Source organism: Malassezia vespertilionis, chromosome 7 (genome assembly GCF_029542925.1).
Source record: "Malassezia vespertilionis chromosome 7, complete sequence".
Classification (NCBI taxonomy): Eukaryota; Fungi; Basidiomycota; class Malasseziomycetes; order Malasseziales; family Malasseziaceae; genus Malassezia; species Malassezia vespertilionis.
Window position 1 is genome coordinate 67,826 of NC_079253.1, and position 26,850 is coordinate 94,675.

At 54.4% G+C, this 26,850-nt stretch overlaps 14 protein-coding genes across 14 annotated transcripts; 8 read left to right on the forward strand and 6 right to left on the reverse strand.

Moving 5' to 3' along the window:
• Positions 1–49: 49 nt before the first annotated feature.
• On the forward strand, positions 50–1,220 carry RAD23 (UV excision repair protein rad23; the record flags this gene model as incomplete). The annotated part of the gene is made up of 3 exons (XM_056208130.1): positions 50–268; positions 296–1,051; positions 1,197–1,220. The coding sequence occupies 3 exons, from the start codon at positions 50–52 to the stop codon at positions 1,218–1,220; spliced, it is 999 nt and encodes a 332-aa protein (XP_056064105.1).
• A 68-nt stretch (positions 1,221–1,288) lies between these two features.
• MVES1_003314 (dihydrofolate reductase) lies at positions 1,289–2,114 on the reverse strand (the record flags this gene model as incomplete). The annotated part of the gene is made up of 3 exons (XM_056208131.1): positions 1,289–1,538; positions 1,564–1,984; positions 2,012–2,114. The coding sequence occupies 3 exons, from the start codon at positions 2,112–2,114 to the stop codon at positions 1,289–1,291; spliced, it is 774 nt and encodes a 257-aa protein (XP_056064106.1).
• A 40-nt stretch (positions 2,115–2,154) lies between these two features.
• EFR3 (plasma membrane localization protein) lies at positions 2,155–4,733 on the reverse strand (the record flags this gene model as incomplete). Its single annotated transcript, XM_056208132.1, has 2 exons — positions 2,155–4,144; positions 4,174–4,733. The coding sequence occupies 2 exons, from the start codon at positions 4,731–4,733 to the stop codon at positions 2,155–2,157; spliced, it is 2,550 nt and encodes an 849-aa protein (XP_056064107.1).
• A 198-nt stretch (positions 4,734–4,931) lies between these two features.
• On the reverse strand, positions 4,932–6,392 carry MVES1_003316 (uncharacterized protein; the record flags this gene model as incomplete). The annotated part of the gene is made up of 1 exon (XM_056208133.1): positions 4,932–6,392. The coding sequence occupies one exon, from the start codon at positions 6,390–6,392 to the stop codon at positions 4,932–4,934; it is 1,461 nt and encodes a 486-aa protein (XP_056064108.1).
• A 67-nt stretch (positions 6,393–6,459) lies between these two features.
• On the forward strand, positions 6,460–10,619 carry MVES1_003317 (uncharacterized protein; the record flags this gene model as incomplete). The annotated part of the gene is made up of 4 exons (XM_056208134.1): positions 6,460–6,754; positions 6,862–6,889; positions 7,146–7,204; positions 7,297–10,619. The coding sequence occupies 4 exons, from the start codon at positions 6,460–6,462 to the stop codon at positions 10,617–10,619; spliced, it is 3,705 nt and encodes a 1,234-aa protein (XP_056064109.1).
• Positions 10,620–10,701: 82 nt separating this feature from the next.
• On the forward strand, positions 10,702–12,023 carry MVES1_003318 (uncharacterized protein; the record flags this gene model as incomplete). Its single annotated transcript, XM_056208135.1, has 3 exons — positions 10,702–11,276; positions 11,418–11,846; positions 11,873–12,023. The coding sequence occupies 3 exons, from the start codon at positions 10,702–10,704 to the stop codon at positions 12,021–12,023; spliced, it is 1,155 nt and encodes a 384-aa protein (XP_056064110.1).
• A 34-nt stretch (positions 12,024–12,057) lies between these two features.
• MVES1_003319 (uncharacterized protein) lies at positions 12,058–13,812 on the reverse strand (the record flags this gene model as incomplete). Its single annotated transcript, XM_056208136.1, has 1 exon — positions 12,058–13,812. One exon carries the CDS (start codon positions 13,810–13,812, stop codon positions 12,058–12,060), a length of 1,755 nt encoding a protein of 584 aa, XP_056064111.1.
• A 1,469-nt stretch (positions 13,813–15,281) lies between these two features.
• Positions 15,282–16,931, forward strand: MVES1_003320 (uncharacterized protein; the record flags this gene model as incomplete). Its single annotated transcript, XM_056208137.1, has 1 exon — positions 15,282–16,931. The coding sequence occupies one exon, from the start codon at positions 15,282–15,284 to the stop codon at positions 16,929–16,931; it is 1,650 nt and encodes a 549-aa protein (XP_056064112.1).
• Positions 16,932–17,933: 1,002 nt separating this feature from the next.
• MVES1_003321 (uncharacterized protein) lies at positions 17,934–18,599 on the forward strand (the record flags this gene model as incomplete). Its single annotated transcript, XM_056208138.1, has 1 exon — positions 17,934–18,599. The coding sequence occupies one exon, from the start codon at positions 17,934–17,936 to the stop codon at positions 18,597–18,599; it is 666 nt and encodes a 221-aa protein (XP_056064113.1).
• Positions 18,600–18,805: 206 nt separating this feature from the next.
• MVES1_003322 (uncharacterized protein) lies at positions 18,806–20,945 on the reverse strand (the record flags this gene model as incomplete). The annotated part of the gene is made up of 2 exons (XM_056208139.1): positions 18,806–20,624; positions 20,653–20,945. The coding sequence occupies 2 exons, from the start codon at positions 20,943–20,945 to the stop codon at positions 18,806–18,808; spliced, it is 2,112 nt and encodes a 703-aa protein (XP_056064114.1).
• A 140-nt stretch (positions 20,946–21,085) lies between these two features.
• Positions 21,086–23,232, forward strand: MVES1_003323 (uncharacterized protein; the record flags this gene model as incomplete). The annotated part of the gene is made up of 2 exons (XM_056208140.1): positions 21,086–21,133; positions 21,247–23,232. 2 exons carry the CDS (start codon positions 21,086–21,088, stop codon positions 23,230–23,232), a joined length of 2,034 nt encoding a protein of 677 aa, XP_056064115.1.
• A 107-nt stretch (positions 23,233–23,339) lies between these two features.
• Positions 23,340–24,674, forward strand: RRD2 (Serine/threonine-protein phosphatase 2A activator 2; the record flags this gene model as incomplete). Its single annotated transcript, XM_056208141.1, has 1 exon — positions 23,340–24,674. The coding sequence occupies one exon, from the start codon at positions 23,340–23,342 to the stop codon at positions 24,672–24,674; it is 1,335 nt and encodes a 444-aa protein (XP_056064116.1).
• Positions 24,675–24,841: 167 nt separating this feature from the next.
• Positions 24,842–25,525, reverse strand: MVES1_003325 (uncharacterized protein; the record flags this gene model as incomplete). The annotated part of the gene is made up of 1 exon (XM_056208142.1): positions 24,842–25,525. One exon carries the CDS (start codon positions 25,523–25,525, stop codon positions 24,842–24,844), a length of 684 nt encoding a protein of 227 aa, XP_056064117.1.
• A 297-nt stretch (positions 25,526–25,822) lies between these two features.
• On the forward strand, positions 25,823–26,803 carry RRP45 (3'-5'-exoribonuclease; the record flags this gene model as incomplete). The annotated part of the gene is made up of 1 exon (XM_056208143.1): positions 25,823–26,803. One exon carries the CDS (start codon positions 25,823–25,825, stop codon positions 26,801–26,803), a length of 981 nt encoding a protein of 326 aa, XP_056064118.1.
• Between the last annotated feature and the right edge of the window lie 47 nt (positions 26,804–26,850).

Consider the following 26,850-nt stretch of genomic DNA (forward strand, 5'->3'; position numbering starts at 1 on the left):
AGTCAGCATCGATCACAAGCGCAGCCGCGCGCCTTGGCTTCTTTGCACCATGAAGCTGCTGTTCAAGTCGCTAGCAGGTGGCAATTTCCACCTGGATATCGAGCCCACGGAGACGATTGAGCGCGTAAAGCAGAAAATTTGCGATGCGCAGGGCCACAGTGTGGAGTTGCAAAAGCTGATCTTCTCTGGCAAAATTTTGGAGAACAGCAAGACGGTCGAGAGCTATGTGATCCAGGAGAAAGATTTTTTGGTTGTCATGGTATCCAAGGTGCGCTGCATGCATTGCTAACTCCAGCCTAAAACTCCTAAGGCGTCCAAGCCAGAGGTGAGCGCAGAAGAAAGCAAGGAAGTGAAGGGCGAGACTCAGGAAGCACCCGCAGCTGACGCGCCGAAGGAAGTTGCTTCGGCTAGTGCGCCTGCGCCCGAATCGGACGGTACGCCGCTTCAGGCCAGCTCATTCCTTGCTGGCTCGGAGCTTGAGGCGGCGATGACCAGCATGACAGAGATGGGGTTCCCACGAACCGATGTACAACGCGCGATGCGCATGAGCTTTAACAATCCCGACCGCGCCGTGGAGTACTTAATGAATGGGCTTCCTGCCGAGGCTCCTTCCTCCGAAGCGCCTTTGGAAGCCACAGAAACGCCTGCTGCCGCACCTGCAAATCCCGCTGCCGCACCTGCTGCACCTGCAAACCCCCCCGCCGCGTCGGGCAATCTGTTTGAACAGGCAGCTGCTGTCGCTAGCCAAGGCGCACAAGGCAGTGACCTCCCTGGTGAGACTGACGCGCAAGGACGCCAGATGATCGACTTGGGAAACCCCCAAGTGCTTGGCCAGCTGCGCTCGTTGGTCGAGCAGAACCCAGCCGCTCTCCAACCGCTTATCCAGGCGCTTGTGCAGAGCAACCCCCAACTTGCAGAGGCAATGAGTGCAGATCCCGAGGGTGTCTTGCGTCTTCTTGCAGGTGCAGAGGCCCCGGATGGTGACGAGGAGTCGTTTGAAGTCCCTTCTTTGCAGCAACTTTCCGAAGAGGACCGAACGCAGGTCCAACAGGTGCGTAGTGCTGTGTGCTGACCGAGATTATGGCGATGGGTATTCCTGAAAGCAAGGCCATTGAATGCTATTTCATGTGTGGCCGGAACCTGGAGATGGCTGTCCAATACTACTTTGAGGTACGCTGCTTTGTCTGCTCACACAGAATCCACAAGACTTTGAGGACTAAGTATGCATAGTATGAAATCGCGAATGAAATCGAGCCGTCCCTACGTATAGCAGGCTGCATTTTCTCTGTCACAACTTGGGGTCTACAGCCTCAGCCTCTTCGCGCGTAATCTCGTCATCCAGCTGCATAAGCGGTGCTGGGATGTCCTGCCATGCACTCGGCGTTGTGACGCGGAAAGAGTCAATAAAGTCGCGTAAAAAGTTGCGCCACGACGCGTTGGTCGGTAGATAATGCCCGCCGTCGTGGTGCACGATGCGGGACTGCTCGCAAATGGAAAGAAGCGTCTCGGTAGTTTTCGGCTCGACAAGAAAATCGTTCCTATGGTAAGCAAAAAGCAACGTACATTCCAATAATAATCAGCATGGGCGTCGCAATTTTCGGCTCGAACAGCGCGTCGAATTTCTGGTCAGCAGGCCGAAAGCCCGAAATGTTAATCGCAAATTTAAATGGAAGCTCCTGGAATTTCCCGTGCATCTCGGGTACGAGCGATGGGTGCTCTAGCGCGGCAGTAATGACAGCCGTGACGCTGCCGCCCTGGCTGAATCCCATAATCCCGTCAAACGGCCCGTGCTCCTGGAAAACGGTTTGCAAGAACATGGCCGAATTGTCCCATCCCCGGTACACATCCCCATCGTGCCTCCACCACGCACGCGCCTGCTTTTCAACAGGGTCCGCGGGGTTCGGCTCCCCCGGCTCGGGATTCGAGGCGCTCGGCAGTGCGCGCACATGCAGCGGTCCATTCACAAACACAAACTCGGCAACATCTCCAGTAAGTACACCGCGCTACATACCCCTGCACGCTTTTTGCAAAGCACTTGTCCGGCGCTTAAACACAGCGCCATTCGTCGCATAGCCGTGGATGACAAGCACCTTGAGTTTGGGGATGGACGCCATGTGGAGGTGTGCGGCAACGTGGAAAACGAAAAGAGGCGGGTTAGACTACGGGTACGGCACGCTGACTATAAAGAGCACCAGAAACAGTCGCGTCTACATCTGCGCTTCGCGCAGAGGCTGGCAGTGCGTAGTTGTGTTGTTCAGACGATGGTACGCCTTTGCTTACTTGGTACTTGTCCATGAGGGAGGATACGCTCGGGCGCAAGTCGACGGGCGAACCCAACATGCTCTGTGTACGGCGGCGCTCACTCTTCAAGTTCGCATGGGCCTGGGACGGTTGAGACGCAGCACCATGGCGCATCAGTGCCATGCGTAGATCGCTCACATTCATCGTATCCTCGCGCTTGAGGGGACTAGAGGCCGACTGCGTCGCAAGTTGTGGACTTGCCGCGCGCATACGAGCTTCGCCAAAAGGCAGTGCACCGATCTCTGCGTCCTGAATGCCCACCGAAACTGTCCATGCGCGCAAAAGCCATTGGCGGAGCGCGGCTTCGCTGCAGTTTGCGGCGACTTGGAGCGTAGCGCTCTGCGCCAGGAGCTCGGCAGTTGCGTCGAGGTCCGACACGGCCTCAAACGAGCTGCCGACGCCATCGCCAAACATGTCGAACACGGGCTCTGGCTGGTACTGCGCCTCGAGGGTAGGCATGGAAAGAAGCATGTCCTGCACATGGACGAGGACGTGTTGCTGGGCAAAGAGGACGAGGCGCTGCGCGTCCCAAATCACGCCAAGCTTGCACAGCGCACGTCCAACGACCCAGCGGCATGCGCGGCGCTGCGCAAGTGCGCCGGTGGACGTGGAAGCGACGCGATCCAGTGCGAGGAGCGCAGGAACGGACGCAAGGAGCGCCGAAGCAGGGTGCGTGGTGTACAACGATTCGAGCACGGCGAGGAACGCGGCGTAATCTGCGGGGATGGCATTGATGCTGTCGATGTTGTAGCGTCCTTTGCTGAGTTCCATCGCACGCGCAGCTTCCTGCGAGCCCGGCGCAAGCATTAGGCGGGACAGGTTGACGTAGGCATTGGCAATCAAGGCATAGAGGAAGCGGATGCCGTCGCCCAACGGCGCATACCTTGCCTCGCCTTGGACGACTTGCATTTTACGCTTTGTGCAGATATCCAAGTAAATGAGTAGTGTTTGGAGGTATGTCACACGCACCGCGGCATTATCGGCGAGAAGCAGCGACTCGGTACCATCCCACACAGAGAGCGACACGGGTGCGCTAATGCGCTCTGTTGGCGTGGCACAGAAGATGGCAATGAGCGAGAAGAGGAGCGCGCGAATACTCTCGTCGCGCTGCAGCTGCGTGAGCTTGGCGGAGACGTTTTGAAGCACAATGATGCGTGCATTGATCTGCCGCACAAAGTCGGCGAGCTGGTCTGCATACATCGTGTGCTGTGCAAGGCGGCCAATCGCCTCAATCGTCGAGCCAATGATGGGGTCCTGTGCATCTCGCTGGACATGCACAAGCAAAAACTGAAGGTGGCCGTCGAGCAACTCGGTCATATTAAGTCCGACGACCTCGGTGCCGTCGACGAGGATCAAGTGCAGCGCCTGCAAGAGTCGCACATCGCGCCCACCAGGGATAGAAGAAGTATCCAGAATGTTGACAAGCGTGTGAGGGATAACGTAGCGCGATGCAGGCGTCGCCCAGTTGGTGATCATCCCCATGAGCCAAGGGAACCACTCCTCGTTCGTGTACATGTCCTGCGCGCTGGTGTCGAGGAAGCGCGTAATTTGGCATACGAGCGTACGCAGCTGGTTCGCGTCGGCGCCTTGTGCAATGTACGAGAGAAGTAGGAGCGCTGCGCACGCCGTGGTTTCGGCATTGGCATCTGCAGTGCTGCTGAGCGTCGGGATGCCTTCGGTGCGCGACGTGTGCGACGCAAGCACCTCTAAAGGAATGTGCTTCAGACTGATCGTATCCAAAATACTCGGGAGCATGAGTTCGGTGAACCGTGAAAAGGCAGAAGTATACAGAACCGGCGACTCAACGACACCGGCCATGGCACCAAGGCCCACGAGGCGCGTGCTGAAGTTAGCATACGCTCTAATACTTACTGTTCGTCGACCATGGATCCGACAAGCGGTTGGACCTGTGTAAGCACGGTAAACACGCAGCGCGCGACGTTTTCGTCGACTTCGAGCATGCTCGCGGGTGTTTCGCGCACAAACGCAGAGAAGGTCGTGGCGACGCGCCCAATTATGTCAGTGTCCCATGTACCGTTCGTTACGTTCGGCTCAGCAGCCTGGATGGACTCAGAGAGAACTAGCTGAGCGGCCTGCGCGAGGTACGGCAGACCGTTTTGGCCGGTCGCGGCGAGTTCCTTCAAAATACCAAGCGTGATCATGAGAGCGCTGCGGTAAGTAACGCCCCATACGTACGCTTTAATCTTCTCCGTGCGCACGCTGCGAAGTGAACGCGCGTCCAAGGCAATGCGGACGGCAAGCAAATGGCCTACTTTGGTGAGCTTGGCAGGTTTGCGCGCCGCATAGTAGCAAAGCCGTCCCAGTTCATTCGAGTTTGGGCGGTACTCTGGAGCGGTCGACTCTAGAGCCTTTGAAGCTGGGTAGCAATCCTCTACCAGCTTCTTGTGGTTCGATTTCGGGATGCACAGCATCACAATAACCGAAGAAACGTTGTGGCAGGCCACGATGCGGAGGCGCGCGAACCCCACGATTGATCACGTGTACGGGACCGGCGGCCGGTAGCGTGTGATTGGGTATCTACAGCGAGGATATGTGGAGGAGCCGGTGCCTACCACGCGCGCCAAGCGGCACGCTGGACCAGACGCGGGAGTCGTGCGTGATGTGCGCGGCTAGAGTGCAGCGACATCGGAGCGCCAGCAGTACCATCGGTACCCCGCCGTGGCGCTCGCAGTGAGCAAAAATACAAAGTCAAACATGCCGCCAAACACACGCTGGAACTCTGGCAGACTCGCGAGCAGTTTACTCGTGCGATGCGGCGTCCCTGGTTCCGTAGCCACATTTGTGTGCAGCTGGATGAGCGCTGCAAGTGTATAAATACATAGCACCTGTGCAGTGAACAGCACGAGTAAATCCGTGCTTGTGCCGCTGGACAATGCATTGATCATGCTGGAGAGGGAAGACAGAATTACCCGCATGCGCATGCAAATGAGGCCGCCGAGAAATAGGAATGCGATCCGTGGAGCCCATGTATGCACATCGATATCCATGCCAAACATGCGCACAGCATACGCAAAGCATGTCGACACGAAATCAGGAGATGCTCCCGTATTGTAGCCAAAAAAGACGAGGTTCAGCAAGCACTGGACGATCCGGAACGCACAATACAGCGAAAACAAGTACCCACATGCAAGCAGGATCCTGCCAAATACGGTGCGTGAATAGCGAATCCGGCGCTGCTGGGCCTGCATGACGTCCAAATCGCTGCGCATCACGCTCGCCATCATCGCGAGCCCCGTAATCTCGGTGTGAAGCGCTGCGAGCTCCTTGTCTTTGCTGGAGCGCGTAAAGTAGCGCGATATACCAGTGCGTGGCCCGTCCGCCTCAATGTCCGCTTCGAGCATCCTTGCACTTGCGCGGCGTGCTTGCAGGTCCGTGCATGTGCGCACAAATGACGCTTCAGCGCCGTCCACGTCCATCTCGCGCCACTTTTTCTTGCGTCGCAGCGACAGCATTTCGTACGAGTCGCACATTGCACCTGCCGCAGCTGTGCCAGAAAGCACAGCAATCATAGAAATGCCAAGCACGCCTGCACGACTGAGCACGGCGCCGTACAAACCGGTAATGGCGGGTTGTACCGTGCTCGGCACCGGGATACGAAAGAATGCGAAGCACCAACCCACAAACAAGGCCACACTTGCCATTGTGCGTGAAGTTGACCAGCGCTTCCCGCGCTCCCCTACACACAAGAGCAGACACGCCGCAAAAGGCAGAATAAGAATGATGAACAGGACGACGAGCGGTAAGGAAAAGTGCCAGTTCGCGGTGATGAAGCCCTTGTCGCCATAAAGATGCTCCAGGAGAACAAATACGCACATCATGCCACACTCCTCCAGCGCAAGACAAAATAGCACACTGGATATCTCCAGTGGTAGTTGCCAAAACGACCGTCCTCGCCGCACAGTCCCCGCATGGGCCAACGGGAGCGCAAAAGACGCCGCAGTTTTGTCATGCGCGGGCTCCAGTGCAACATACTGCGCTTCACCGAGCAGCCAAGGGTGTGCAATACAAGCAAGTGCGCCAATGCACCCCCGCAGCACCACGACGAGCATCCAAGCCGCCCCAGACGCCATCGTGGAAGCAGCCAAGCGGCCACAACGTCACGTGCCAAAAACGCGTCGCGCGTAGGCTCCAGCCACGATGGACGATGCGGCGCTGTGTACGCCGACAAAGCCCGACATGGACGAGTCGGGATTCGATACGACGTTTGAGGATGGAACCTCACATGTGTCTCTTTTTCAAAAAGCGGACAATTCGCTGCTAAATATGGGTCTGCCAAGCACAGAGACGCCGCATACCGCAAGCAAGAGTGGCGATACAGAAAGCGCAGAACAGGTTCATGCGCAGCTCGAGCAACTTCAAGCGCTGAATGCTATTTTTGCATCTTGCGAACGCGCACTCACATCCAGTGATGCTCAGGTCGAGGTGCGTGCTGGTGCGCTGACAACAGACGTTCGCGAGGAAAGTCAAAGAGACAGACCAGTTGCTGGATGTGTACATCGATCTACTAAAACATGCCAAGGAGCGGCGCTCGTTGCTTAGCGATCCACAATGGAAAGGCGCGTCAAAGGTACGTTATGCAGCATGCTCATACCAGGACGCGCAAGAACAAGCCGCACGTGAACAGGAAGAGGCACGGCGCGCGCGCGCCACACAAGCTTCGCGCACACGTCCTGTCCGCAACGATTTGCGCGCGAGCCAGCGAGGACAAGTGGCGCGGGCAGCGCATGGGATGCGTGCTTCGACCCGCGGCACGCCTGTGCCCAGATCTAGCACATCCACAGCGGCACACACCGCCACGCGTGCTAATGCGCGGCACCGCACAGCCCCAAGCTCGCAAATCCCCGGTCCATCGACGGCTTCGCGCCGCGTGTCCAGCAAAGAGGTGTAGGATAGTACGCATGATAATATTACATAAGCAAGGCCTGGCCGTGCCACCGGCTTGTTTCCTTTTGGCCAGTGTTATGACGCCGATAGCTAGCTTGCAGCTCCTGGATGCGCTGCGCAAAGATGACCGCGCGGCGGTAGATTCCATTGTGCGTGGTATGAACTTGACGAATCCCCAACCGCACTTGGAATCGCCGGCGCATCTCGCTGTGCTTTGCGCCGAGCCTCAAATGATTGACCATGTGATGAAGCTGCCCGACATTGATCCAAACATGCCGGCCAGCGACACGGGCGACACGCCACTGCATGTGGCTGTCAGCACGAACCGCCTGGATGCAGCAGCATTGCTTCTTACCTTTTCTGCGATCAACAGTGATCAGGTCAACAAGCACGGCAAAACTCCAATAGAGCTCGTCAACTCGCCCGAGATGATGAACTTGCTGCAAACCGCAGACCAGGAGCTTCGCGCGCGTATCTCCGAGGCACTGGAAGATTACGAGCGCGAGGCACACAATGGTGAGCGCCTCGGCCGCGCTTATGCGAAGCTGAAGGAACTTATCGAGCTTCCCCGCGTCAACGCAGTCGACCTCGCTGTGGCCAGCACCGCGAGTGGAAATGACACGCTGCATGTCGCTGTACAGAACAAAGCTACCGACTTGATAGACCTGTGCATCCGCAAAGGCGTCGACCCCTATGTGAAAGACATGAATGGGCGCACCGCTGACAGTATGACACAGGATCCCGAAATCCACGCGCTGATGCGTAAGCTAACGAATCTTGAGGTTGACCAGACGATTGCGGCGCACCAGCCACCGACCTACCGCGGCTTCCTCGGCAAGTGGACCAACGTCATGCACGGATACAAGAGCCGCTGGTTTGTGCTCAAAGGTGGCATCCTGTCCTACTATGTAAGCCCTGAAGACGAAGGCCGACTTGCGCGCGGCTCGATCCATATGCGCTACGCAAACATCATCCCAAGCCGTGGCGAGCGCGCGCACTTCGAGGTCGTGAGCCAGACAAATAAAGGCATGAGCAAGATTTGGCTGCGTGCCACCGACGCTGCCGAGGCCGTGCGCTGGATTCAAATCCTTGAAAAGGCCAAGAGCCTTGAGCAGGGTATGGATGGCACTCACGAGGCAGCTGCGCCTACAAAGCGGGGCGGCGTCGCATTCACTGCGCCGACCGCACGCACCACACGAACCGACGAAGAGGCAATGGACGATGCACAGAGCGAGTCCATTTCGTTGGATGGGCGCGAAAACGATATGCCCTATGCAAAAAATTTCGTTATTGTGCACAACATGCTCAAGACACATTTGGATTTGAGTTTCCAGTTGCTGGATCAGTTGCAGCTCGCCCAAGGGACCTACATTCTTCACCCTGACCAACGAGGCAATCCGGAAGCACCTGTCCAGCCCGTTGGACAATTTCCTTTGCAGGGCGGCGGTATAGATCAGCAAACAATGGGAGCACTGCGCAAGTCATTTGCGGACAGGTTCGAGCTCTTCCAAGAGTATTCGCACATGGTGCAAGCGCGTGAAAAGTATCTTTGTGCACAGTTAGAGCGCGAAGTGAACGCACGAAACCTATGGGAGGAGCAGATGGCGACGTTGGGCAAGCAGAACAACGATGTTGAGGCGAACTTGTACAATGCCGTCGCGGTGATTGACGAGCAGCGCAAGGAGCTCAGGCAGTTGCATGGCAGTACAGGCCAAGAGGCCACTGGTGCAAACGCTGCTGCACCGAGCGGCAATGTCGTGCGTGCATCTACATTTGATGAAGACGACGAGTTTTACGATGCAGTCGAATCAGGCAAGTTGCCAAACTTGTACGTGGAAGGACCGCTTGCGGGTGGGGTGCAGCGTAATGCAGAGCCGCAACAGCAGCAGCAACAAGAACAACAACAGCAGCAGCAGCAGCAAGAACAACAACAACAACAACAACAACAACAACAACAACAACAACAACAACAGCCACAGCAAGCTGCAAATGGGCAATCCAACGATGCTTCCGGTCCCTGGAACCCTGTAGCAGGCCCCGAATTCGAACCTTATGGTCACTTGCGCGAAACTATGCCTATTGCAAAAGACGAACGGCCGCCCATGTCCCTTTGGAACATCTTGAAGAAGAACATCGGCAAAGACCTAACCAAGATTTCGTTCCCTGTCGCATTCAACGAACCGACATCGATGCTGGAGCGCATGGCGGAAGACATGGAATTCTCCGAGTGCCTTGATGCTGCCGCTCTGCAGTCCGACTCCACGCGCCGTATTGCATACGTCGCTGCGTTTGCTGCCTCGAACTATAGCTCGACCATTGGCCGTATCGCAAAGCCCTTCAACCCACTGCTCGGCGAGACGTTTGAGTACGCACGCCTCGACAGAAAGTACCGCTACGTGAGCGAGCAAGTGAGCCATCACCCTCCGATCTCTGCATGCTTTTGCGAGTCGCCCTCATGGGAGTACATGGGATGTGTCGACGCCAAGTCCAAGTTCCTCGGTCGTTCTTTTGAGATCCGTCCAACTGGTGTGGCCCATGTGCTTGTGAAAATCAAGCCGGAGTGGGCGCCAGGATCCAAGCGGGAATCGATGCAAAAGTCTTCTCATAATCCGAGTCTCTTGATGGAGCACTACTCCTGGAACAAGGTAACCACCTCGGTCAGTGGTTTCTTTGTCGGCGCGCCGACAATCGATCACTACGGCGATATGACCGTCGAGAATCACGATACAGGCGACAAGTGTGTGCTGACGTTTATGCCTCGTAAATGGCGTGGCTCCGACTCGCATGAGATCTGCGGTAAGGTGTTTGACGCATCTGGGCAGCTCGTATGGGAAATTGCTGGACGCTGGAGCACACAACTCGTTGCTCGCCGCGCTGGCAGCGATGCACAAAACTTGAACCCCGACGAAAAGATCAGCCGGAGTGAGAATCCTGTGTCCAGCAGCCAGTCGGACAGCTCCTATCTCCTCCTATGGCGCAACAGCGAAAAGCATCCGTCGCCATTCAACCTGACGCCGTTTGCCATCTCGCTGAATGCACTGCCCAACGACCTCCGCCCGTGGCTTCCGCCCACAGACTGCCGCCTGCGCCCTGACTTGTACGCGTTTGAGCACGGCAAATACGATCAGGCAGACGATTTTAAGGTCGCGCTGGAGAACAGGCAGCGTGAGACGCGCAGCAAGCGCGACTCTGGTGCACTTCCGCCGCACAAGCCACGCTGGTTCGAATGCAGTACGGACCCTGCCACGAATGCACCGCTTTGGAAGCCGCTGATTAGCAAGGACGACAATGGTGCGGACACAATGGAGTACTGGGTCGACCGACACAATGTTGGAAGCGAGCATGTGCGCGGAGATTCGCGCGCCGAGTGGCCAAACGTCGAGTGCATTTTCGGCGACTTGGCCCAGCCATAGTGTGTAGAGCCATAGTGTGTAGTGATGACTAAATAAACATACTACGGCGTTGTGGATCGCAAACTCGTTTTTTCCCTTGACCATGTCGGCATTCCGCGCTACTCGTGCTCTGCTGCAAAAGACTCCCGAGTCGTCGCATACATATCATTACACGGAGGGAAAGACGCCGTTTTGGCGTTGGTTCCGCCAGATGTTCTCGCTGAACCCTGAGATTTCGTCGGGGCTGCCGGCTGTGAGGCTGAACAGGAACCCACCGCCTGGTATGGGCCCCATCAAGCCTGCGATTGTGCCGTCCAATGCGTCTGACATTGCGCAGAACATGTACTACTGGCGCGATTTTCGTCGCAACTACCCGCAGCCAGAAGTGGTGACGCAGGTATATTTGACCAAGCTGCTGCTGGCCTCACCTAATGAGGACGGAACAATGAGTTTGCCGAACCCGGATAGCGGGAAGCAAGGCACAACAGAGCTGGCTGTACCCTCCGATCTCGACGCACCGACTGCTTTCACCGAAGTGCTCGAACAAGTGCAAGCGGACCCGAAGTATGTGTACTCTGCGAAACATTTGCCGCCGCGCTTCCCTTCCACAGCCCCACAGCACATCCTCAAGATTCAGAAAGATGCAATCCCGCATCCCAAGGGTGCCTATTTCCCTGTGTACGTATTCTATACATACTCACGCCAGCGAAAACTATGCTTGACGTAGCCGTGCTGTAGTTTTGGAGGTGTGTATTCTGTAACGTGGAGGTGTGTCCCGTATCGCTGCGCTACCGTGGTTCCTTGCGACGACATGTACAGTGTAGCACAGCGCTTCAACTTGCTGCTGTCCTACCTGCTTCCGTGCGTGAGCATTGCATGTGTGTTCATATCACTTACGTGTGTATCGTTCGCGCCGCCGACAGCGGATGTGCAGATCAAGGATATTGAGCTCGTCTACGGAAAGGCGCGATTTCACGCCGACGCACGGAACCAAGACTTTGTCGAGACCAAGATGGATATCGACATGGACCTTTCGTCCTTGTTCAGGTGGAATACCAAGCAAGTGCTGTTAAGCATGGCCGGGGCATACAGCTCGCAGAACAGAGTACGTGGCACACTGATCTCACCGCAGCCGGAAAATGAGGTCGCATTTTGGGACAAGATCGTCCGGGCAGACGACAAACACCACTTGAAACTGCGCGGTGTACGGAACAGGTACGGATTCCGCGAGGTTTCGAGAACGTTTAGGTGAGTATGCGCCCCGCTAACCGCAGCAACATTACCGTCGTTGACTTTGTGCTGCGCTGGAATGTGATGCCATACGTGGGGTTCTCATCTGCAGGCGAGACGATAGTACAAAGCTCAGTGCCACTTCCACTCGTGCCGGAGCCGAGCGCACAAAATTTGAAATACTTGCGTTACTAGTGTAGATTAGATGACTATGGCACAAAAATGCATCCTAGCTCAATGCTGAAAAGAATGAACGCTTCAGTTTCTCGCGCGATGCACCCGCTGCAGAAGCCTTTGCACCAGCACCAGCCATTTTGGTCAGCGGTACGGACGCAGACGCGTCGTCATCTGAGGAGGATGTCTCCGTCTCGCTCGACTCGTCCTCATCATCAGACGCGTCGTCTCGAACGCCAATATCCGCACTCACTTCAGCAGCACTTGTGGACCCTGCGGCGTTATCTTGCTGCGAAAAAGTACGGCGCAAAGCAGAGGGACGCAGCTCAGAGAGCTTGGCAAATGCACCGGACATGGACCGGCGCGAATCGGCGCTCGAATCGCGCATGCGTTGCGGCGTGCTTTCCATCGGCCGCGGTGCAGGGCCTTGGACCTGGTTGTATATGCCCGCGTGAGATTCGGGTTGAGAAAAGTACTCGCGGCTGTCATCGCTCGCAGACGCGTCTGCTGCCGAGGTGCTGGCGTCGTGCGCAGGTTGTGTGAGTGAGCGTTTATCTAGATTCCTTTCATCGGCCATGGGTGAGCATGCATTCTTTGAATGTGCTGTGAACTTACGTGAAAATACATCCACCTCGCTCGGTGGGGCACTCGGCGTGCCTTTGATGATCCGTACCAGCATCTTTTGCTCCTCGCGTTCTGTCGCATTCTTGCGCTGTTTCTTCCCCTTGAGCTCGTTCAGGCGCTCATCAATTGCTTCTTTGCCTTGTGCGATCAGCGCCTGCACGGCTGTGGACGCCGCAGCAACGTGTTCTTCATTGCGAGAGTCATGCGCAATGGTGGTCTCGTCGCCTATCGCGGCAGTCGTATCGGCTTCCGCCTCGGCAACCGGGGTAGTGACCGTGCCATTCACCTTGTTTGCACGCTCAGACGCTTTCTCGGCCTTCTTGGTAGACTTTTCCGCACGGAACGCTTCCATTTCTGCCTTGGTGCGGCGTGGGCGTTTTGCTTTTTCATGCTGTGACTCTGTGTGTGCAGTTTGCGAAGAGAGCGGCGCATCATCATCATCCTGATCGGTGCTCGGCTGTAAAGCAGTAGTTGTCTCTTGAGGTGCCGATTCTGGTTCCGGCTCCCTCGTCGGCTCGGTATGCTTCTTGGTTTTTTTTGCGTTTTTCTGAGGCCCAGACGATGTGGACTCCACTGGAATTTCCTCAATAGGCGGGTCCACTGGTTCAGGTGCAGCCTCCATATGCTTTGAAACGCCACGCCCGCGACGGCCGCGGTTTTTGGAAGGAACGCCCTCAGCTGCATCAGGCGCTGAGCCGACGCTGCTCGCCTGTGCATCTACAAATATGGTTGCGGTAGATTCGCGCGAGGCATGGACGTGAAACGCACGAAAATCCTCATTGTCTTCCAGATCAATCCGCGTCCCATCTGCGGCCTCGTAAGAGAGGTGTATGTTCGTCCCAGCCGCAAGCTCATACTTTTCCCCGACCATGCGCCGAGCGTTGGCTAATGTGAACCCGCCGTCAAGCACGCGGTTAAAGCCTTTGCCAAGCGAGGTACGGAAAGCGACTATTGTCTGCCACATTGGCCCATTGACATCGTTCGCGTGCACACCCTGAGCAGCAAAGCTTGCGTCGCCATGCGCAGTTGACCGTATTTTTCTACGCTTGCCCTCCGCAGAATGCTGCGCTACAACTGGCGTGCCCCCTGCACCCTTTCCTTTCCGTTTATTCGAAGCTGGATGGCGACCTTCAGGTGTGCTGGGCACGCCTTCGTGTTGGTCTGTAGGCGCGATCCGTGTCGACATAAAAAATAGACAAGCACTACACAACGCGCGAACCCGGGAGTAAATAAACACGTGATTTAGCATCGCCTATGCGCACATCAAAAGTCGACGGCGCGGCCGCCGAACGCCCATTCGGATTTCCACCGTAATGGGTCCGTTTTGGGACCACCTACTTCACCCGTTTCGGGATTTATATCTCCATCAAAGTCTTTTGGAGGTCCGGCGCGTGCATCTGGGTGTACATTAATTGGGTCCCCGTCTTCGTCATGCGCAAGAAATGGGGATTGGTCTGTCGTCAGTATTCGACAAGGACTTACTTTGCTTTTCTTTCACAAGCCGCTCAAATTCCTGCTGCTCCTCTTTCGGCAATGGTGGCGGACCCTGGTGTCCGAATGGGAAATCGCTGTGGTGTACGCATGCAACGGAGAATAGGCGGGTGCGTACCCTTGGCAAGTACGCAATAGGAGCGTACGACAAGCGCGTGGTTGCCTGGCACAATGCGCGGTGCTTAGATACGCGTAATGCAAAGGTGTGTTTCATATCGATAACGTAGGTTAAGTAGAAGGGCCTTGTGGAGTCAAGTGGAGGTGTGGCTAACTGCTTAGTGCTTGCGCGCTTTACTTGCTTGCCATCTGCAAAGCATTTGACTGAAATTCTGAAGCAACGGTGATGACCTTTTAGTGGCACTGAAGAGGACTTGCTACACAGTGTTCACCCTTGTGGTTGTGCTAAGGTATATTTATTGCATGAATTATGTGGGTCGTAGCCGCATACTCTGGCAATGCGCCGACTTTGCAAGTCAGGGAGGGCGGACGCTAGATCTAACTTCCAAAGAAATTACTCCAAAAGTACAACACTAACTGCTTAAAAATCCGTAAACGAAATACCACAATGAAAACTTTAAAGACGATCTGGTAATGTTTGTATTAGCTGGCCGACGTGCTTGACTGAAATACATTTGTCCCTATGAAGACGTCGCACACACCTACCTTCACTGGCAAGTCGTCCCGGGATTAAAACCACGCCTCTATTAGTTGCACAGTAATAACCTAGCTATAGTGCTTATCCATTCTTTTAATAGTGCAATCTCCATTGGACAAGAGTATGAAATTTGACCCGTGATGACGAAACTATAGTTTGGATCGGTGTAAGTCCTCGACTTCAAAATTGCGAGTAAGCAAATTGTTAAAAATAACGCAGCATACGCCAATAGCTGCTAATAAAACTCAAGGAGAGTATGTTCATTACGGCATCCGCCAAGTTTTTTATCCAGTCAGAGCGAAACAAAACCATCAGATTTTTTGAAGCCATGGCCCGAGCGTCGGCAACGCTCGAGTCAAAGTATCTGCCAATACATTGCGACTTAGGCGTTGGGCGTAGAGTGGTACAGAATGCTGCTGGTAACCTGAAGAGTCATTTTGTTCAAATACTTTCCCAAAATACACTTGAACCCCATGTCATAGTACTTCCTTCTTTACTCCCAACTCAGTATGGCTTGGGAAGATAAAAAGACCCAAGAAGAGTTTCATTTAACACATCGTCCAACAGACTATCTTCCAGAGCTAGCACCTTGGGATGAAACTCAAAGTCCTGAAGGGACGGAAGTAAAAGATGAAGAGACGAACATTGAAAGCAAGTCCCATCGCTCCTCCCTCGAGGAGGAGCAAGGGCAAAGCATGGGTATCGATGGGAAAGAGCACCCCAAGGAAGTAAACCCTCTCTTGGTGACATGGGACGAAAACGATGCTCATGAAAATCCCCGGGCGTGGAAATCCTCCTACCGCATGTTTCTGGTATTTGTCGTCTCGTGCTACACGTTCCTAAGCCCCCTCTCCAGTACGGCCAATGTACCTGCTCTGGACGTACTAAAGCGCGAGTTCAACGTCGATTCATTTGTCATTGGCAACATGATGATGTCTGCATCCATGCTTGCTTTTGTAGTGGGTCCTAGCTTTTATGCACCGCTCAGTGAGCGGTACGGGCGAAAGTATATTCTTCAAGTGGCCAACGTCCTCTTTTTGATATTCAACGTGTGCTGTGGACTGGCAAAAAATTCGTCCACCATGATTGTACTCCGTTTCTTTGCGGGTCTGGCTGGTGTCGCACCTGTGACGATTGGGCCAGGCGTGGTTGCCGATCTGTTTGAGCCAGAGGAGCGCGGTACAGCCATGTCAATGTACACGCTTTCGCCGATCCTTGGTCCTTGCGTTGGGCCGATTTATGCCGGCTGGATCATACAGGCATATGGCGAGGACAAGTGGCCGTGGATTTTTTGGGCGTCGACCATGTTTAGCGGTGTGGTAACCGTCTTTGGCCTGTTTGTGCTCAAAGAGACGTACACGCCTGTGCTTCTAGAACGAAAGGCCAAAAAGCTGCGTAAGGAGACTGGGAACGATGGGTACCACACGATTTTCACACAAAAAGAAACACTTGGGCAGCGCGTTCTCCATGGGTTACTGCGTCCCCCTATCTTTTACTTTACACAGCCAGTTATCTTTGTGGTGTGCACGTACCAGGCATTGATGTTTGGATGCCAGTATCTCTTGCTGGCATCCTTTTCGCGCGTGTTCAAGGAAGAATACGGAGAGCCGCCCGGCATTGCATCGCTGCATTACATTGCCATGGTGCTCGGCTTCCTCGTCGCTGGCCAAGCTGGAGGGCGCTGGACCGATTGGAACTACCGCCGCTTGAAGGCAAAGAATGGTGGCGTTGGCAAGCCCGAGTTTAAATTGCCATTGTTGATTGCTACTGGCATCTTTATGCCAGCAGGGCTGCTCTTGTACGGATGGACAGTCGAGTACCATATACACTGGATCGTGCCGGATATCGGTATCTTTATTTTGGCATGCGGCGCGCGCGCAACCATGTTTATCAGCCCGCTGTACCTTGCAGACTCTGTGACGATATATGCAGCGTCGGCATCGGGCGCAGCCGTCATGATGCGTGGCGTTTTCTCGTTCACATTTCCCCTGTTTGCACCGAATATGTATGGCGCCCTAGGACAAGGATGGGGTAACAGTGTATTGGCGCTTGTAACGGCATGTCTTGGATTGCCAGCGCCATTTATACTGTACAAATATGGCGAGCGGCTGCGGCTGCGCTCTTCGTACTCGAAACGTGGGATGACTTTAATGACTTAGTAAATATTTTAGGTAATAATTTTGGGCAAAGTAGTTTGATACTCAATTTTGGAGGGTTTCTGAAGTCTGTGCACGTCGAATTCTGACTGTTACGCTGTTACGCCACACTGCTGGATCTGCAGGTGCATGATCCAGGACGGGGCAGCTGTGACTGACACCCCTGAATCCCAAAGAGATGTAGAAAGGCCCTTTGACAAGGCACAAAGCTGGTCGAAAACAAGTGAGGAAACCCCAGCGTATGATCCCTTCCTAGTTACATGGGACGATGCCGATGCACATGAAAACCCGCGGAACTGGAACCGCCGATACCGCATGTTCATTGCTTTTGTTGTCTCATGTTATACATTCCTTATGCCGTTATGCAGTACGATGAATGCCCCCGTGCTGGACACACTCCAAAAAGAATTCCATGTGGAATCTCCGGTACTTACCAACATGATGATGTCCTCAACCATGCTTGCCTATGCGTCTGCGCCTCTCTTGTGTGGTCCTTTGAGTGAACGAATCGGTCGGAAGTATATCCTCCAGGTATGCATTATTATATGTCTCCTGTTCAACGTAGGCTGTGGCCTTTCCAAAAATGTTACGCAAATGATTGTACTGCGGTTCTTCATGGGGTTTTTTGGATGCGCACCCATTGCAATCGGATCGGGCGTCGTTGTGGACATGTTTGAGCCTGAGGACCGGGGGTCAGCAATGGCAATGTATACACTATCCCCTGTGCTTGGACCTGCAGTTGGACCCATCTTCGCAGGCTGGGTTATACAAGGGTATGGCGAAGATAAATGGCGGTGGATATTCTGGACATCTACCATGTTTGGAGCTGCGGTAGCAGTCTTTGGATTTATATTTCTCCGAGAGACGTATGCACCCGTTTTGCTCGAGATGAAAGCAAAACGTTTACGCAAAGAAACTAGGAATCCTGCGTGGCATACTGTCTTTGCTATGAAAGAGTCACTATTATCGCGGCTGGCCCACAATTCAATGCGTCCAGCTATTTTTATGGTTACACAGCCTGTCGTGTTGGTCACTTGTGTGTACCAGGCGTTGCTTTTTGGGTGTCAGTACTTGCTTTTGGCCTCCTTCTCGCGCGTCTTTCACGACGTGTACAAACAGCCAGTCGGTATTGCTTCCCTGCATTACATTGCTATGATTATTGGATACACGCTATCGGGCCAGGTGGGCGGTCGCATTGTGGACAAATTGTATAGAGCAATGCAACGGCGCAACGGCGGCGTGGGAAAACCGGAATTCAAGCTCCCGTTATTGATCGTGACGGGGATCTTGATGCCGGCTGGCTTGCTCTTGTATGGATGGACTGTTCAGTACCGTGTGCATTGGATCGTTCCTGATATTGGTATCTTTTTAATTGCCTCGGGTGCTCGAATGACTCTTTTTGTATGCCCATTGTACATGGCCGATGCGATTACTATGTATACGGCTTCTGCGACAAGCTCCTTGGTAATTACCCGCGGTGCATTTGCATTTGCCTTCCCATTGTTTGCACCGGACATGTACATGGCGCTAGGTCAAGGCTGGGGGAATAGCCTGCTTGCGCTCGCCACATTTGTGATTGGTGTACCATCGCCGTTTCTCCTCTTCTTCTTTGGGGAGCGGCTCCGTCTTCGTTCATCATATTCGGTTCGTGCGATGAAGCTTATGACGTGACTGAGATGCAAACGAGCTGCATTACATCGCATGTTGACCATAGATTTATTGCAAACATCTTGTACGCCACGACAGCCAAAATACTCTAAACATGTTTCATGGTAAACTATAATACAATAGACGCGTATGTACAAAGCCAATCGAGGTGTACGCCTCGCGCAGAAAAAGAGGTACACCGCGTCATAATAGAAAGGCAGTAGCCGATGCTACCTGCCACGCTGCACGCGACGAGCGCGTGGCGAAGGCAGGGCTGGGTAGATTGGTTTGGACGCCGTGGGACGTCTCCGAGGGCTGGGTGGCAATGCGCTCAACGTACGAGGCATTCTGCTAGACTCCTTTGTTATCGCTGGCATTGCGTCTGCAGGCCGTAAGAGCGAAGACCGGCGGCGGCGATCGACAAAGGACGCGCGCTGCCGCACAGGCCCGGCATTCTCCTGCTGCCCAATTGTAAAGCGCGCATGGTTGGGGCCCGTCTTGGGCATGTCCCCAGCGCTCTTTTTTGGATAGGCCATCGGCAGACGCTGGACACGTTTAAGGAATGGAGACGGCTGCAGCGATTCATCCAACAAGCGCCATTGTGGATCGGGTGGTGAGACGTTCAGATTGCTTGGCAATGTCCGTGCGTTGGGTGACGCTTCCTTGTCCATAAAAGGCATCGGCTTTGGGCGCATGGGCGTCGATAAGTTTGCAAGCACGGAAGTCGGCATCGACTGGGCATGCCCCTCGTCATCGTTGGGAGCGACGCGAAACATGGTCGAAGCATCCTTCATGGAGCAGTCGGACAAATCCGACTTAATATCCACTTGTGCCAAGCGGCGAACGCGTACCAAGGCAGGGTTCAATGGCACCTGTTCCTCTGTATCCTCCCATCCGTCCGCCTGCTTTGGTTCGTGGCTCTGGGGGCTGAGAAGACTTAGAGCACCGCCCGCGATACGTGCATGCAAGTCATCGTCTACCTCGTCCTGTCGCTTCTGGCTAGAGATGCGGTGTGACGGCATATGCATACGTGGCAACGATCCCGGCATTACTGGGTCACTGACTCGGCGCGATGGCTCCACTTCCACTGTCTGCATCGATGCCAGCTGTGCAGTGAGCTGTGAAATCAGTGTATCCTTTTCTGCAGCGGCCTTTTGCAGTGCGACTCGTTCACCGTGGTACCAGGCATTGTAGTTATTGAGCAGCTCTCGCTCGTACGCTGCAACGGCTTCCTGACTCTTTTGCACGGCAGCCTCACGCTCTTCGAGGGCAGCGGTCTGTGACGCGTGCATGTTGTGGGCAAGTGTAATCGACTGCTGCTCGATCTCTTTCTCACGCGCTTGCACACTGGCTTCGCGCGCATCAAGCGCTTCAGTCTGCGCCTGTACATGCTCTTTATCCAGCTGCACGGTGCGGTGGAGATTGGCAAGTTCGTGCGTTAGGTAGGCCAACTTGACCTGCTTCACTTGCAGCAGCTGGCGTGTGGTCGGCCGGCGGTGGTGGTCAAGCTGTAGCATTGCATTCACGGTATCTTGGAGCTCGCGCGAGTACATCCGCGGGAGTGCTGGCACCGTGCCCTGCTTGATTTTGCGCGTCAGCTCCATATGGTTGGATGCATCGAAAGGCGGCGAGAGTGCACAGAGCTCGTACACAATGCATCCAAGTGCCCATATATCAGACTTGATATCGTACTGCTGGCCCGTGGCCAGCTCTGGGCTCATGTAGTACGGCGTGCCGACATACGTGTTGGCAAACGCTTGTGCCGCAATCTGCTTGCTGAGTCCGAAATCGCCGAGTTTAACATTCTCGTTTGTGTCCAAAAACACATTCTCAGGTTTCAAGTCGCGGTGCAGAATCGCATGCGCATACAGCCGAGACGTAGGCGCAGATGGCGTGGAGCGATAGTGGCATGCTTCCAGCGCCGCCACCATTTGCGCAAAATAGGACCACACTGTGTCTTCAGGCACATGTGTACGCGCACGGCGGTTGCGCTTGATTATCATTCCCAGATCTCCGCCTTCGCACAGCTCCATGACAATGTAGAGAATGCTGCGGTAAGTCGTGATTCTTGACGTACCCAGTTTCAGTATCTACGTAGCGCTCCTCGTATCGAACCACGTTGGGATGCTGCAAGGTGCGCAGAATATTCACTTCCGATACAATGTGTTTGCGGTCGCGCTCGTTCATACGCTCAAAGTTGAGCTCCTTCCGCGCAAAAAGCATGCCGTCCGACTTTCTACGCACTTTGCGAATCAGCCCAAACGTGCCGCTACCAATCACGTCGAGAGATTCGTAGCCTTCCAGAACGTAGGCACCGTGCGTCGCGGTACGCCTCGCGCCGGAGCCCGCTGCCGCTGCCTGTGTCCGCATCCCGCACGTTGTCGTTAGACAGCTCGTAGAGCTTGCGGGTGAATCCAACACATGTAGGTGTTACTTCCGCACGTGGAGTCACGTGCACCTCACGCGTTGTCCAGAGTGAGCTTTTGCTGTACGCGCATCGTCAGCCATGGATGACTATTCCAGGCGAGAATGGGCGCGCTTTGCGGTCGACGAAGGCGGTATTGGTACATGTGTGGCAGCAATAGATCGTCTTCAAGGAAACACAGGGGACATGCTGCGTTTTTCACGGGGAGATCGCATTGTTATACTATGTCAACTCTCCGCTCCACAGGACCCGGCAGAGCTATTCCTGGGATACGCAGGCAATATAATCGGTTTGTTTGACGCGAGCGACATGCAGGAAATTCCGCGGCTTGATATACCGGGCTATATCGATGAGAAAGATCTGGCCACCATCCAGCCATTGTTTTCGCTGAACGTAGCGCCGGGCCAAAAGCTCGACAAGTACGTGCAGGAGCAGGACGAATCATGGATCAAGACACCCATGATTCCCAGTAAAGGACTGTTGTCTGCACTGGCTACTCCGCGCGCAAATAACACGCGGACCGTCCCGTCTGTATTTGATCCCGTCCAGCGCGAGTCACAGGTATCGGAGGATGAAATCCTAATGGGGATCGCTACGTCGGGACCAAACGATTATCAAGCGTCCGGGATTGCTCAAGACACTAACCGGTATGTAAATGAGATGGGGTCCGCACATTCTCAAACGCCGCTGCACACTCAAGACGAGTGGACTTTGCGTGATGGAAACACGTACTCGATCTATGACGCATACCTGGAACCACTGCCCGAGTACCCTGTACCGGAGCACGAAGCGGCGCGGGAATATCAAAATATGCCATTTATTCCGAACGATACGATGGCTTCGGCATCATCAAGTGTCTCCTCCATCACCTCTTCCCTGCAGGGTCCACGGCGCGTGGATGTGCTGTTAGACCCCTCAGAGGATGCGGAGAATCGGCTCCTGACGAAAAGCGCCGACAGTACCTATATTTCTGCAAACTCACATATGCGTTCGTCGCAGGACTCGAGCCAAGCGAGTGTATCGCGCGTGGACGGCGTACCGATGGCCATAACTCGGTCCGAGCGCGACACGAGTGAATTTTCCCAGGAAGAGCCATACATGCGCGCAAGCACGTCGTCGAGTGCCGTATCGCAACCCGTGTATATGCTGGCAGACCCGGCTATGATTGCACGTGGTCATGAATCTGTAGCGCCAGCGGAGAGCGCGCTGCAGAGTGCATGCATCTTGTCGGATGATGCGGATCTGTTCAGCTGCTGGACTTCGTTTCTCATGGATGGACACGCGTCACGGAATATAAATAAGGCGATCGAAATGGTTGATTTCGGTGTCCCAGCACCGCTGCGTGGTCGCATATGGCTCCTGCTTGCTGGGAAAAAGATGCGGCCGGTGCCAGGATTGTATGCCTCATTGGTGGCGCAAAGCCAGACGGCCATGCGCCAACAACCGCCGCACCAATTTGCAGTCTTGATTGAAAACGACCTAGACATGTGCTTTCCTTTGTCCAAGTCGTTCCAGGGAATAGGTGGAAGTACACGCGATGATATCAGGCTAGTTTTGCACGCATACGCACATCACAACCCAGCGGTTGGATACACAGAAAGCATGTGTCTTTTGGTTGGTATGTTGCTGGTGCACGTCTCTGTCGAGGACGCATTTTGGTTGCTGGATGCAATCATGGTCCATTATGGTATGGGAAAGTACTATACCGGAAATCTTGACCAGCTGCAGGTGGATAACCTGGTTGTGGACGAGCATTTGCGTATCGTCGACAATGAGCTGCACAATAAATTCAAGGAGCTGCGTATCGAGCCGCTCCTATTTATGCCAGGCTGGATCCTGCCAATGTTTGTGCGTACGCTACCATGGTCCACACTGTTGCGCGTATGGGACAATTTCTTTTGCTATGGGGAGCATTACATGGTCAAGACTGCTATTTCCGTCATCCTCCTGAACCGTAACGTGCTTTTACGCCCATCACAGAGCCATGATCGAGAAGCGATGCTGCATCACCTTGTGTTTGTAACACCGAGTTTAGTTCGCGACAAGGTGGTTCTTGACACGGTCAAAAATATACAGCTGTCTGACAAGGAGCTAAGTATAATGCAACGCAACGCAAGCGGTATAATTCCCGACCAGCCGCAAGGACACAAGAGCTCCAAGCCACGTTTCGCAATGTTCCGTGGGAAGCCTGTTTTGCATAAGACCAAGCAATTATTGCTTCGGCGTAAGTAATGACCCCCATTAATTCTTGTAGGTAGTAGCATTAAGTTTTTAGTAGCAGCATCACTGCTAGGGTGGAATTTGTTGTCAAAACCTCCACATTCTAGTCGGTCCCTACCATGGTGGAAACAAAACTGAACAATGCGCGCGATGCCTTGACGGAAAAGCTGCGTGCAGTCCGAAACACAGATGTACCACAGATTCCTTTGGCACACAAATCGGAGTCGCCCACAGGGCCAGGCGACAACGATCCCTTCCAAGGCGCGATGGACCCGCTCGTAGTCGCCCACCCGGACCTAAATGCGCCACTGCCCAAGAAGCGTATCGTGACTCAGAGCAATCTGGACCACTTTGCACATTCACAAGCGTTTGCAGAAATACTTGGCATGATCCGAAGCTGCAACGAGTATGTGAAAGGACGCAAATTGACCGACAATATCCAACTCAGTGCCCCTGTCGAACGCATTCTCGATATTGTGGACAAAGTGCGTGCGCTGGTGGACGAGACGCCGCGCGACACGGACTCTGCATCAACATCAAGATTTGGAAACCCCGCATTCCGTACGCTGTACCGCAAGGTCGTGGATGCCACCGATACCCTTCTCCAAACCATTCCTGGCCTCGAGAATGGCGACGATCCTGCGTACCAAGAACGCCTGCGCAAAGAGCTTGCAGTATACTTTTACGAAAGCTGGGGCAACGCAAAGCGTATCGACTACGGCAGCGGCATGGAGCTTAATTTTTTGTGCTGGCTGCTTGGTTTGACCAAACTTGGCATTCTGCAACTTGCCCGTGACGCCGAAGCGATCGTGCTGCGCGTCTTTTGGAAGTATATTCAAGTGATGCGTGTGGTTCAGCAGACATACTGGCTCGAGCCGGCAGGAAGCCATGGCGTGTGGGGCCTGGACGACTACCACTTTTTGCCGTTTCTTTGGGGCGCTGGCCAACTGGTAGGCCACCCGTATTTGAAACCCAAGTCAATACACGACGTCGAGGTACTCGACGAGTTTGCGCCCGATTACATGTATTTTGCATGCATCCACGCGATCAACTCGGTCAAGACAGAGTCGCTGCGCTGGCACTCACCCATGCTTGACGATATCTCCGATGTGCGGTCGTGGGCAAAGGTGGATCAAGGCATGGTGAAAATGTATCGCGTGGAAGTCTTGTGCAAGCTGCCGATTGCTCAGCACATGTACTTTGGTACTTTACTTGACTATGGTGCGCCGGATACGGGCTCGGAGGACGTCGAGGAGGACGAGCACGGTCATTTAGTGCATGCTGGCTCGGTGCCCCATGGCCATAGAGTGCATGGGCACGGCGAAGGGCAAGGTGCAGGTTGGGGCGATTGCTGTGGTATTCCCATCCCTAGTGTATTTGCTGCGGCAGAGCAGAACAAAGCACAGGCAGGACGTGTAGCAAGCACACCAATTCGCCGTATTCCGTTTGACTAGCGCAGCGAACATCAAACTTCACAGTATGGTTTGCCCTGCATTGCACAAGGCTGGCTTGGTGCGTCGGTATGCCATATTTTCATTAATCACTTTATAGCAAAGTAAGAGCAAGTATATCTACGAGACGAAAAAGTCAACGAGGGGTTTTGAAAACATAAAAAGTGCATCTAGGCGCTCTTGAAAGCAAGAGTGCTGTCCGACGTGCCATTCGGCGAGAGGCTTACGAACTTTTGGTCGTCCACGTTAATCGCGTAATAGTCGCCACCAGAAGGACGGCCAGGGAAGCGGAACGCAGAGGTCTTCTCGTCAAACTCCCAGAACTGGGTCATCTGCGAGCTGTCATCAGAGTAGGAGCACTCGTCGGCCTGGATGCGAGTGTCGGCCTGTCCGAGCGCAACGGCGTGGAGGCAGCTGTTGTTGTCCGAGGTCATCAACAGACCAAAGTGGGTCGTGTCATTCGTCTTGTAGCCAAGAAGATCAGAAGTGCACTCCTTGAACACGAGGTTGACGCTGCCGTCGGCAGCGTGGAGCTGCGCAGGCACGCCGTCGAGGACAAGGCTCTGTGTGGCGTTACCGGAAGAAACCTCGAGCACGCCCTTGCTGGTGTAATCCGAGCATTCAAGCTTCCTCACGATCTTCTCTTTGGGAGCAGGGGCATCAGTGGAGGGCGCAGGAGCGTCCGCAGAGGTGGCCGCAGGGGCAGCAAGCGCAGGGGCAGGGGCAGCAGGAGCCGCAGGGGCAGCAGGGGCAGCAGGGGCCGCAGGGGCCGCAGGGGCCGCAGGCGTAATGTCGGCACTGACAAAGGCAGCTGCCAGAATGGCGAGGGCAACGAAGCGGGTGTTGAAGAACATGATGTGTGTGCGGTAAGGAGCTCCGCTCTAAGATCTTAAATGTGTTTCGAGGCTGAACAAGCACGTTGCGCGCGCAAATCAAAACGTTTTAGGCAAGACCCTGAACTATTTCCGGAGCGGATTAGCACGTGGCAGGAAAACCCGACGTTACGATAGGCCATGAAAATCCTCGAAAGTCATCCTTAGTAATTTGTTCTTACACATTGCATGATTGCCAAGCTTTAGAGAGCTCGGCTGTGTTTGTTGCTTAGTACACATTGTGCATTTGTTTAGTACGTGCAGACGCTTTGTTGCGCAATGCCAGCAGGACAAAGTGTAGGCGTCTCGCAGACAGAGGAGATTTTTGTTCTGCAGTCGCTCCGCACAGCAGCATTACGTGTAGATGGCCGCAAATTCGGGCAGCCACGGTCGCTGGTGATTGAGTTTGGGGAGCAGCTCGGCTGGTGCCAAGTGAGCCTTGGAGAAACGGTGGTTGTCGCGTCGGTGAGTGCTGAGCTCGTGCAGCCAAAGCAGGACCGCCCTTATGAGGGGATGCTGCAGATAAACACAGAAGTAACACCAATGGCTGGCATTGAGTATGACGCTGGTGCGGTTGGCGTGACAGAAGCGCGCGACCGCGAAGCGATGTTTGAGCGTATCCTTGAGCGCGCGGTGCGTAACAGCGACGCAGTCGACCGTGAAGCGCTCTGCGTTATTGCAGGAAAGCGGGTATGGAGCATCATGCTTTCAGTGCATTTACTTGCAGACGAAGGCGCGGCTGGAGATGCTGCAGTGTTGGCAAGTATGGTCGCGTTACGTCATTTCCGACGACCGGAAGTCTCGATTTTGAATGGCGACGTCACTGTTTACTCGACAGATGAGCATGTTCCTGTCCCTTTGGCGATGCATCACATGCCACTAGCTGTATCCTATGCAATCTTTTTACTGCAGCCCAAGACGGACAAGGAACGGAGCCTACTTTTGGCGCAATCTCATACCCAGCCTGTTGAAGAAAGTATGGAGATGGACGAAAAACAGGACGTCATGGATATAGATATTCCTGTTTCCCTTCTGGACCCAAGTCTTCTCGAACAAACGTTGGCAGACTCGGGGATGACCTTTGTCCTAAATGCACAGCGTGAAGTGAGTGTTATTGAAAAGGCTGGCGGCTCATCGATACCGTACAAGACAATTCTTGCGCTCCTTCATGATGCAGCAAGCCATGTCGGACGCTTAGGTGCGCAGGTAGACGAGGCGCTTGCCGCAGACACCAAGCACCGCGTCGTCTCCGTATTGTAGACTAGCGAATTTCGATACCCTTGTTCCACGTGCTGTTCCCTCCACTT